Source organism: Vulpes lagopus, chromosome 8 (genome assembly GCF_018345385.1).
Source record: "Vulpes lagopus strain Blue_001 chromosome 8, ASM1834538v1, whole genome shotgun sequence".
NCBI classification, from domain to species: Eukaryota; Metazoa; Chordata; class Mammalia; order Carnivora; family Canidae; genus Vulpes; species Vulpes lagopus.
The window spans coordinates 85,412,222-85,424,472 of record NC_054831.1 but is presented as its reverse complement, the minus strand read 5'-3'; the positions used below and the strand labels follow the sequence as shown (position 1 = coordinate 85,424,472).

The window sequence follows — 12,251 nt, the reverse complement described above, 5'->3', positions numbered from 1 at the left end:
ACTAGGTAGGGAAAAGAGAAAGCCTAACCTGGAAGTTTAATAGGCTGACCTAGCAGTCATGACTTTCAGAGTTGAGTGATTTTTGTTTCCATTTTGCCATGTTGACCTGACTCACTCTTTCCTCATAACTGTAATAATTTCAGGAGCTAGAGACCTTAGGGCTTTCACTGGATTTTCAACATGGCTGGCAGAAATCTGCCTTTATTACAATCATGCATGCATTGTCCTGGCAAAATCCCGCAAGAGCAAGCACTTTTCTGACATAATTTCCTCCCTCAATTAAAGCTTTGTGTACCAAAGTACGTATTTACACACAGGTCGGTGTAAGACAGAAATAGTTCATGTGTCAAAGTGCCCTACACTTTGAGCCAGGAGGAGGGTAAGATGTCATTCAGCTGAGCTTCCTGCTCATAGCTGGTGGCAAAGCTTGCCTGGCCTGCTCTCTCAGCCTCTTCACCACCTGCAGCCCACTCCAGGCCCCAAAGGGCTGCACAAAAATTTGTTAAGCAAATGTCTACAGCGTCCTTATTTAAAGCTAAGCCTTTTTACAAGCTTCCAAGAGCTACAATCTAAATATTTCTGGAAACTCCCTGATTTTGTCCCCCAGTTTTTTGTAATCTGCAATCTGCCTCCTGTGGCTGCTCAGTATTGGCTAAAATCAGGCTTCTCTAACACATCTGCGTAAAATGTATCTGGGAAATACTCTCTATCCATCTGGGGCATCTGGGGTTTTTTCCTGTATTTTATGCATAACTTTCTTCAAGCTTAGCATGAATTTAGAATGTGAAACTACAAACTAATAAAAAGACAGCAATATGTCACTAAAAATACATCACAAAAATATAGGAGGGACAAATATTACTAATTTCTTCTGTAGTACCTCTGAAAGTCCTAGCTACAAAAGTAGTTGTTTGGGAAGATGACAATTCATTACTATTGGTGGAACAAAATTTTGGCTTCTGAAATACAACTTTGAGGTATCACAAAGCAGATGTCTATTTTCAAGCATACACATGGAGACACATTACACAAACATATCTTCACATTCTTGCACTGTCCAATTTATATACATTCTTCATAATAAAGAACAAGCTGGCCTCATGCCTACCTAAAACTTAAGGGGTGCCTGGGTGTTGAGGTCAGTTAAGTGTTCATCTCTTGGTTTTGGCTCAGGTCATGATCTGAGGGTTGTGAGATCGAACCCTGGAGTGGGACTCCACACTCAGCACTGGAGTCAGCCTGGGTCTTTCTCTCCCTCTACTTCAGCTCCTCCCCCACCTCCACCCTCCAGCTCCATACTCTCTCAAATAAATAAATAAGTCTTAAAAAACAAAACAAAACTTAAAACCCGTGTATTTACTAACACCTGTCTTTCACATACAGCAAGCCATCCATTTTCTAAGGCTTTTCTAGCTATTGTAAACTAAATTTTAGAACCTGAAAATGAACATGTGCTTTGAGTATGTTGGAGTGTTGTTTGAAATATTGCCATTTAACTTAAAGATATAAAGGGCTTGAGAGGCTACTTCACATCTCATTAAAAGCTTAGAAATTGTCAACAGGAAATCAGGAGATTACAGGTTGTGTTTAACATAACACAGGAAAATCATCTTACAATGAACTTGTATTATGTAAAGAAAGATGAGTATTTCCTTCTCTTTCTCCCCACTTGTCCTGGTATTCACCACATCCCCACATGTTCTAATATCTCCCTAGCCCAACCAGACAAATTGGTTCGTGGTCTCTTTGCCTTACCATCCTTTATCTCCTCTGACAGCCCCAAACAGAAGAATTACCACATCAAAGAGCCAAAGCAAACTTTGGCTTCAAGGTGGAGATCCATAGTCTATGGCTTTATTGGCTTTATCACCTCTGACATAAAGTTCCAGAAGACCCTACCACCTCAGTTTAGTGTAATTACTGGAAATATTAACAGGATAATTTTCAAGGTATAAACAAGGACAGCATGCAGAGCTGACCACCACAACCCCTAGAGGTCTCACAGCTTTAAACAAACAAACAAACAAACAACAAATAAAAACAAAAAACCCCCACTACTATAGCATTTCCAAAGAGAACTTTCCCTGTAGATGATACAGCAGAGACCATTTCTTCTTCAATCTCAAAGCATTAACCAGAATGGCATCATCTCATTCTCAAACCTGTTCCATTCTTCTGCAGAGCTATATTTTAACATCAAATATTTAAGTCTAATCCTTATTTCTCCAACAATGTTATGCTTAAGGCTTCATAGATCTGAAAATAAAACAAAACAATTCTCTGATGTTATTTTTCTAGAGTGGAAACAAAGTAGATTATAATCAAGTCACAGGCACCATACACACACACACACACATACATACATATACATACATATATATGTATGTATATATGCAGTTTTCCAGATCACTGCTGTTACTGTTAGTAACTCAATAGAGCCACTGATACTGGTGGGGGGAGGGGATGTGTGAAAACACATGACCGTGGAAGAATCTCTTGACTGCTATCTCACCTCGTTTTGAGAAACAGCATCATTTTTGAGAATAATCAGGTTCCCAGCACTCTGCCCACTTTGGCCTGTGAGGTGCCTGCTGTCACTCGCTGCTGCTTGGGCTCCCCCAGGCCCCAGTCCTGTCTGTGCCCCTGTGTTATAAAACATGAAAGTGTCACTCCCTGAGCCTGTGGTCAGACAGGCCTTGTAGCAGTAGGTCTTGGTAAGGGAGCCATTCCCTCGCACTTCAATGAAATGAGGCTGCACTTTGAGGCCATGTGGTATCCTGGCATCAATATTGTTATTGGCCTGTTTGTTTAGTTCAGCCGGACACCGCTCTCTCACTCCACAGAAGCCCCCACAGCACGCAGTACCATACGCGGTGTAGCGGTAGCACTTGATGATGCTCAAAACAATGATTGTCAAAAGAAATATAAAAGACACTGTGCTTAATGCTATTATTAGATAAAGTGTAATTTCAGAGTATGTCCGAGGACTCTTAACGTGTCTCTGAGTATCTGGGAGGATCTTGGAGACTCTATCCACCACAGCCACTGTAATGGCCACAGAGGCGGACAGTGATGGCTCTCCATTGTCTCGGACCACCACGGTCAGGTTGAAAGTAGTTCCGCTCTCATCTCCCATCTTTCTGGTAGTCCTAATTTCCCCTGTGTGTAGCTCTACTTTAAAGAGGTCCAGGTCAGAAGTCTGGGCCAGATGGTAGAAGAGCCAAGCATTTTGGCCAGAGTCTGAGTCCATGGCTATGACTTTGGTGACCAAATAACCAGCAGGGGCAGTTCGAGGCACCATCTCAATGGCTGCTGACGAATTAGTTGAGGTAGGGTACAGGATGTGAGGGGCATGGTCATTCATGTCCACCACATACACATTGGCGGTCACAGTGCTGCTCAGTGGTGGACTCCCCTTGTCCTGGGCCTCCACAGTCACAAAGAACTCCCGAAACTTCTCATAGTCAAAGGAGTTGACAGCATAAAGGCTGCCACTGGCACTGTTAACGGAGACATAGGAGGTGACTGGTAGCCCTTGAATCTCCCTCTCCAGGAGGGAGTAGGTCACCTCTGCGTTCTCCTTTTCATCTGGGTCTGTGGCTTGCACGGTGCAGAGCAACACCCCTGGCAAATTGTTCTCCTGGATGTAGATGGAGTAGGAGTCCTTTAGGAAGCTTGGTGGATTGTCATTGATGTCAGAGATCTCAACCCGCAGTGTCCGCTGGGATGTGAGCTGTGGTACGCCCCCATCAGTGGCTGTCACTGTGATGTTGTAGGCAGCCACCCGCTCCCTGTCCAAGGAACCACTCACCACCAGCGTGTAGGAGTTTCCAAAGCCATTCAGTCGGAAAGGCAGTGAGGCCTCCAGGCCAAGGCTCACCTTCCTGTTGAGGCCTGAGTCTTGGTCATTGACACTGAGGAGGGCCACCACGGTATTGGATGCAGCATCCTCAGGCACTGGGCTGTACAGGTCGGTCAGCACCACCTCTGGCGCATTATCATTCACATCCACGATGTCCACTAATACCTTGCAGTGACCCACCATGGGTACTGGACCCTGGTCCGTCGCCTGCACATAGATCTGGTAAGAAGAGGCCTCCTCGTAATCTAGTGCTCCACTTACCCGCACTTCCCCAGTGTTGGCATCGATGCTGAAGAGCTGCCTCTCCCGGTCCGAGGTGTAGCTGCTCAAGGAGTACCTGAGCTCACCATTGGAGCCCTCATCCGGGTCCGAGGCATTCAGCTTCACCACCAATGTGCCCGGGGGAGCGTCCTCCCGAAGCTGGACGCGGTAAGTGGACTGGTCGAAGGTGGGAGAATTGTCGTTAGTGTCCAGGACACGCACAGAGATCTGTGCGGTGCCCGAGCGGGCTGGACTGCCCCCGTCCACAGCTGTGAGAACCAGGTGGTGCAAGACTGCCTGCTCGCGGTCTAGGCCCTTCCGCAGCACCAGCTCCAGCACCTTGCTGTTCTCCTGCAGGGGTTTAAGGTCCAGCTCGAAGTGCTCGCTGGGGCTGAGCTCGTAAGTCTGCACGGAGTTGGCGCCCACGTCAGGGTCCTGCGCACTCTCTATGTGAAAGCGCGCTCCGGGGGCCACCGATTCGCTTACCTGAAGCTGGTAGTCGGGCCGCGGGAAGCGGGGCGAGTTGTCGTTGATGTCCAGTACCTCCACCTCCACGGCGCTCACCGCCACGGGGCTGTGCGCCAGCACTTCCAAGCTGAGCAGGCAGCGAGGCCGCTGCTCGCACAGCGCCTCCCGGTCAATGCGCTCGTTGACGAAGAGCGCTCCACTTGTGAGGTCCAGCTCCAGGTAGCGCGGACTGGGCGCACCCAGATGGTTGATGCGCAGGCAGCCCGGCCCCAAGCGCCGCAGCTCCAGCCCCAGCGCGCTGGCCACGTTGCCCACAAGCGCGCCGGGTGCCTGCTCCTCCGGCACCGAGTATCGCAGCTGGGAGGCCGCTGGGCCCGGCAGCGGCAGCAGCAGTAGCAGCAGGAGAGGCGGCGGCAGCCAGGACAGGGGCGGCCGGAGTCGTGGATGCTCAGTCGCCCCGGGTCTGGTGCCCGCCAGCTCCATAGCCACCGGCCGCGGTGGAGGTAGTAGCCGGGCAGGGCCGGAGGCAGCCGCTTCCCCCGCCGGGCTCCACGCCCGGGCCCCGCCTCCGCCTCCCGCTCGTGCTGCCTTGCGCCCGCGCCCCGCCGCTCACGCGCTAGCAAACGCCGGCGGCCGCTCCCCTCGCCGGCCCTCCCGAGGGCGCCTGGCCCCGCCGTCCCCGCGGGCCCCCCATATCCCAGCGCCTCCGCTCGCCTCGGGGTCGCTCAGCGCGGCTCCGCCGCCTGCCTGCCTGCTGGCAAGCCGCCGCCGCCGCCGCTCCAGGGGGAGGGAAGAGGGAGCAGAAGGGGAGGGGGAGGACTCAGCGAGTCCGGCTCGGGTTCCGCACCGAGGTGGCAGACGGCGACAGGGAGTGATGGGTCGCTCCAGCCCCTCCAGCCCCGGCTCGTTCACCCTGGACCCGCAGGATCCCGGCAGACCGCGGGAACGCGGCCACTCCCTTTCTCCCTGCCCCCATCTCCCTGTTCAGCCAGTCTGCACGGTCCCTCGGCTGTAACGGCTGTAGGGAGATTATTCTAGGACAAGCAGTTATGTCCCTAGGACTTGGGCTATCACATTCCCAGGAATTCAAGCGCAATTCAAGAAAACAAACTCAGGGCCGCAGCCAAGTATGGGCACCTGGGCGGCGGCTCCACGTTCGAAAGAAACGCAAGGCAGGTGCTCCGAGGTTGCTGATGTTGGGTATTATTTACCTGACCCCAACATTTTCCCTACATCACTCCTACGTAGTGCAGAAAGTGTTCAACTCCAGGGGCAAAGGGAGGGGAGATGGTGAGTGCGGTCCTCTCCTGCAGAGCACGCCTAAAACTAACATCCCGGGATCCCAATACTCAGTTCTGCCAGTAGCCAAGTGGCGCTTGATTTTGGTGTGTACCTTGGCAAATAACCAGTATTTCAAGTTTTAAAATTTTCTTTTAGAAATTGGCTCCATGAAACTGCAGGCTAAGTTTGACCCCTTTATATCATAGTGGGGAAATCTGGTAAAATTTTTAAAAAATTCTTCCCTCAAGCTTTTCCTTCTTTTACTCCAAATCTTTTTAATTTATCATCTAAGACATTTTCTTTGTTCTTTCAAGACTGATTTTTACTTTTTTTTTCTTTAACAAATGACAATGTCTTCAAGAGCCTGCAAAACCACTTCATCAAGAGAGTTACTCTTGATCTCCCAAGCCTGGCTGGAATTTGGACTCCATTAGTGCTTTGCAGTGAAAAATCTGCTATGAAGCAAAATGCGATGTGGGAGACTGGGATTTACCTTTACAGCAGGCAGCAGTTTCAATGGCTGCAGCTCACCTACCATAAATGAGGTTCCTTTACACCTCTGGCCCTCCTTTCTCCTAAGATTCAACTTTGTATTGCTACAGAGACAACAAAAAGACAACCAAATTTTCTCTATAGTGAACATGAAGGCAAAAGGATCAGAGGAAGTGTCTCTGTGCTGTGTCACTGCCTCTGCTTCTCTGTTCCAGACATCCACTCTTCCCAGGCCTCATCTCTTCCACAGGAATTTACAATCCATTGCCCAACGTGCAAAAAGCACTGGCCAAAAAGTCCTTTCCCTTTCTTATTGCCCATCCTCCTCTCACTCCTAGATCTTCCTCTGTGGGCCATTTTCTAGCTATGGGCTGGAGTAAAGCCAGATGAGAGCTGACATATGGCATTCTTCCCTCCTTGAGGGGATAGGTGAGGAGGGCCAAGGCAATGATCCTGACACCCAGATTTCAAAGGCCTGAACTAGCACATCCCTTCCTTCCAGCCACTGAGTGTACCTGCTGACAACTTTCCACAAACTAACCAATTTTATTCCAGAGACGCTCCCAGATTCCTCCTATCACTGCTGCTTCTTATTTGTCCTCTTTGTTTCCTCAAGGGTGCAGAGTGGGAAGCAATTTCCATCACCTTCTATTCCTGTCTCCTTTCTTAGGTCTCTGGCTTCTCCTTCTCTGTCTGCTTCCTCTCCGAATGTCCCTACAATAACTGTCTCGGTTTGCTATGGTAATTTGATCTCAGAAAGCCTTAAACTCTCAAGTGCATGAATTGTAGGCCTGGCCTGTGTCTTCACCCATTACTTATTTCTGAAAATAAATGGCCTATAAGTGGAATCAAGTTATAAGTTGTCAGGAAGAGTGAACTTTTCTTCTCTCATGTCCTCCCAGGCCCTGACCATCACTGCCACCTCTGCCCACAGCTCAGAAAGCTGGCCACTGGGTACTGACCATGCATGGATCTGTGCCCCTGAAAAGATCACAGGCACTTAAGGAAGAGATTAAGGTGACAAAGGCTTGGTGAAGTTTTTAATGGAAGCCCCCAAGTGTCACATCTCTTGAGAAAAAACAAGGCTTGTCTTTTAGTAATTTTTGTCATCTTTCAGCAAGGACACCTGCCAGGTTGTCCATTTTGATGTGTCAGGATCATAAGCTTCAAGTAGTATTTACTCCCTCGGTGACGGAGAAGGCAAACAGAAAGCCAACACAAGTCAGCCATCTTTTCAAAAACATAGTACTAGAGAGATTGTACTATATTTGGCACTACAATGATTTTGTTCCTCACACTGTTGTACTTACCCTCTTGCCAACCTTCCCAGTTGGTGGAATGAAATTGCATAGACTGCTGGCAGGTATCCTGTCTACAATATGAATATTAATTCTTTGACCACTGCTTCCCCTGTTAGGTACTCCCTTCCTGGAACCATCAAGAACCCCTATTTAAAAGCAGAACACAGTGTTTAGGAGCACAGACTTTAGAGTCAGTCATACACTTGCCAGACTGTGTAGCCTTGACATGCACTGGAATCTAAGCTTCAGTTTAATCATTTTAATGGGGGAAGACAGGCAGTAAGTATTAAGTAAAACACACTGGGTAGTTATGATTACATGAGATGATGTATTTAAAGCTATTTGCATAGTGACTGCCAAGTATAACTATTATCATTACTAAAATCCAACAATTTATTATCAGATAATACCTTAGGTCTCTAGGTAGCATGGAGGAAGTCAGTGATGATAGGAAGCTGGTGTGTACCAAAGTTAAGCTCTTCCAATTACTTCTAGAGCCTATCCTATACCTTGAAAACAAAAACCAGTCCTTTTCTAGATCACTAAGGAAAATGGACTTCTGTCATGAGAATTCCTTCAAGGAATTTGCTTTCTCACAAGAGATTCACCTTTTTTAAAGTTTTTATTTATTAATTTGAGAGAGCGAGCACACAAGTGGGGATGGGGGGCAGAGGGAGAGGGACAAGCAGACTTTCCCCTGAGCACAGAGCCCAATGTGGGGCTTGAGAGTTTGGATCCCAGGACTCTCAGATCATGACCTAAGCCAAAGTCAGATGCTTAACCCACTGAGCCACCCGGGCATCCCCAGAGATTCACCTTTTTAGGACACATGAAAATACTTCAGCAACAGAGTACAGAAGAGTTCTCAAACATGCTGTAATCTCCAGCACATAGTACAGTGCTTGGCACTTAATTAATGTTTTTTGAACAGAACTAAATTTACAACTTGTGCAATCCTCTCAAATAGAAATAGCTTCTTCTTTTCTCTCCCAAGTCTTATGTACATTTCAAAATCCATCTTAAAATTCATCTAATCCAAGAAACATTGTCTATTCTAATAATAATGCCTTTTCTTCCTCTTTCACCACATATTTCTGAATACTAACATGTGTCATTCTTTAATTCATCCAAGTGCTTTAATAATTATTTCTTTATCTGAATTATAAGCAGCCTGTAAGTAGAAGCCATGTCTTATATTTCTGTGTATTCTTCAGAGTGTGGAAAACCTTATAAATTCTCAATAAATGATGTTTGTGTCATTTTATTCAGATCCTTTTTAGCAAATTCAAGAAGAGCTGCTACAATTCAGGCTTGCCCCCTTTGTTGTATATGCACAGATCCTGTCTAATGGAGAGAGGTCTCAAGAGTCTGAAATGACTTTACCAAACATTTTTTCCTTTAAAATTTGAAATACTTTGTATTTCATATTTGTGTGTACCCCTGGAGAACTTAATCCCACTAATAAAGTTTCTGGACTCTAAAAGAGGCTCTGTTCAAAAGTATTATGTGATCATTCTTTCTACTTTATATTGTGATTATAAAATACAAAATACAAGTATTTGCTGCTTAGAACTAACAAGAAAAGTGACAGTTTAAGAGAATTGCCACAAAAGACAAGGTTTTGTGCCACGGTGGGCATGGTCTTGTCTATCCTTATGGTAGACAATAATTTTCAAATAGTATTCCTCAATTGTATCCCTTAATCATATTTGTGAAATGCATCTATCATGAGGTCACTGGTCACAAGAGCAAAACCAATCACAACACAACCAAATTAAACCTATAAGAAAAATACTGGCACTCAGTGAACTCTGCTAATTCCCCTTAAATTTTCCTTTATTATTGCATCATTACAAATAATTTTACTTTGAAATGATCAGAACCAAACCATCTGGAGTCTTCTGGCCGTAGGGCAAGGGGACATAATCCATTAGTTTGATCAGGCTTTGGGCTGACCATGAGAATATCTGCCAAATCAGGAAGGATCTAATTTTCATTTGTAAGATGTATATTTCTGTTGTTTCACAAACTAAGCACATGACATATAATTCAAAAACAGAGACACGTGAATATCCTAATGTTTAGCACAGCCCAAAGTTGTTAAACATTTTCACTTTATTATAAAGGAATAGGATTTCTGATCTTTAGGCATCTCTGGAAGTAAAATATTTTCCTATATGGTTACAGAATTCTCTATAAGTATAGCATCCAGTGGATGGAGAAATAAAAAGATTCTCCATATAACATGACAGCTAAATTTTTTTCACATTCCCCTTCCTTCAAAAGGCACTAGCATTCAGGGAGAGATTTCTACATTTTTAGTTCTGAGAAACTAAAGAAATTGCTGATTCTTGACTGAGGCATCTAAAAATTGCTTAGAATAAACAAGAGACTCAAACTACCTTTGGAGGAGTAACAATAAAAGGGGAGAATAGGTAGAAGGATTGGGGCAGATGGACTAATATTAACAGATAAAGTCAAACTGTTCAATTATCTTGTAACTCTGCTTCTCTATCAGTGTTCTCCATGTTAGGCTCTCTGATAGCCTAACAAAAATCATAGAATGTTAAAGGTTGAAACACATTTAAAAAGTATGTCACCCAAATTCTTTATTTTTCATTGAAGGAAATGTTTAAGCAAACTTGAACCTTAAGATCAGTGCCAGAAGTAAGTCAAATGTCTTTAACAAGAGAAATGGTCTTCCAGGGTAATGGAAGAACTTACAGATGTGACCAGAGAACCAAATTTCCTATTTTTAAAAACACTGTCATTAGATTTGATATAAATTCTTTCAAAACTCTAATATTAATAAAGCGATTGTTTATGAGCACTTAGAAATGAAGGCATTCATGCTAGAGACTACTTTGGCTTAACAAAACTGTAACATCAAACCAACTACACAGACTTAAAAAATATTTCACATTAGTATTTTAGATTTTCAGTTGCTATAATCTTTGTTAAGGGAAATACTTCAGGCAAATCTATCTGAAGTTCATGGAGACAGTTAAACAAAATCTCCCAATTTAATTAACCTTGCAGGGAACATGAAGAAAGAAAGGCTGCAAAATGGTATAATTAGGTGATTTCATAACTGTTTAACACTGCCAAAGAGTGTTTATTACTGGAATGCTTCAGAAGGTTAAGTCTAAGTGGGTGAATACAGCAATCCACTACTGGTCTTACTCCCATTCAATATTTTATCAATGACTCAAGATAAGGAAGCCTCAAGTGTCCAGGCCAATCCAGCAACAAGTTGAGCTTTCTGGAATGAGAACAACTGCCTAGGTTAGCCATGTTTCTAATTCACTAAAATTAGTACCAGTATTCTATTTGAGATTCAATACATGCCAAAAATTCCTAAGTTTGTATTTAAGCTAATATCTGGCTTCTAGAAGTGCCACTAAAACTTGTTCCAAGTTGCCATTCATCATTTGGGGCCTTTTATTTTATTTTATTTTATTTTATTTTATTTTATTTTATTTTAAAGACAGACTGTTTCTTTTTTTAAAAGATTATTTATTTATTTATTCATGAAAAACAGAGAGAGAGAGAGGCAGAGACACAGGCGAGGGAGAAGCAGGGAGCCCGACGTGGGACTTGATCCCAGGTCTCCAGGATCACACCCTGGGCTGAAGGCGACGCTAAACCACTGAGCCACCCAGACTGCCCAGCCTCTTATTTTAATAGAAAACTTTGTCTGGCCCTGTTTCTCCTTATAATTCTTGGGATTTTAGCCATAGAACAAAATTGGATGGGAAACTGGCACTAAAGAACATCTTTGTTCCCAAGTGGGTTTTAGCCAAAGCATTCATTGATTTAGATACTTTTTTTCTTTCTCAAAAAAAAAAAAATGTACATATTGTTGAGGTTCCTTGAATTTTCCAAGATATGACCTGAGTTCAGTTTATTTATTTATTTATTTATTTATTTATTTATTTATTTAAAGATGTATTTATTTATTTTTATTTATGATAGACACAGAGAGAGGCAGAGACACAGGATAGGGAGAAGCAGGCTCCATGCCGGGAGCCCGAAGTGGGACTCGATCCCGGGCCTGGATCCCGGAACTCCAGGATCGCGCCCTGGGCCAAAGGCAGGCTCCAAACCACTGAGCCACCCAGGGATCCCCCCTGAGTTCAGTTTAAATGAAGGCCATAATTTGCTTGCTGCTTGGAAAAAAAACAAACAAAATTACACCTCTCAGATATTTCTTAAAAGTATCTGTTCATTTATTCAGATTATGAGGTAACTGTTGGCTTTTTGGGTCCCTCTTTCATCCTGATGCCTAAGCAGTTAACAGTTATTATTTCTATACATATCACCTCATTAAATCTTCACAAGAGCACAGTGAGGGTAGTATTGATGAAGATACTGGATCAGAATCTCCAGGAAACTTTTTTTTAAGATTTTGTTTATTCATGAGAGATACAGAGAGAGGCTGAGACACAGGCAGAGGGACAAGCAAGCTCCCCGCAAGGAGCCCGATGCTGGACTCAGCCCCGTATCCCGGGATCACACCCTGGGCCGAAGGCAGACAGACAGACACGCAACTGCTGAGCCACCCAGGCGTCTTACCAGGAAGCTTT

At 44.7% G+C, this 12,251-nt stretch overlaps 3 protein-coding genes across 3 annotated transcripts in view; all 3 read right to left on the bottom strand.

Moving 5' to 3' along the window:
• The window catches only part of LOC121497767 (protocadherin alpha-3-like), a 147,430-nt gene that overhangs the window by 6,810 nt on the left and 128,369 nt on the right, over nt 1-12,251 (bottom strand).
• The window catches only part of LOC121496920 (protocadherin alpha-13-like), a 109,744-nt gene that overhangs the window by 43,964 nt on the left and 53,529 nt on the right, over nt 1-12,251 (bottom strand).
• PCDHAC2 (protocadherin alpha subfamily C, 2) lies at nt 2,504-5,109 on the bottom strand. The gene has a single exon (XM_041765815.1). The coding sequence runs from the start codon at nt 5,072-5,074 to the stop codon at nt 2,504-2,506; it is 2,571 nt and encodes an 856-aa protein (XP_041621749.1). The 5' UTR covers nt 5,075-5,109.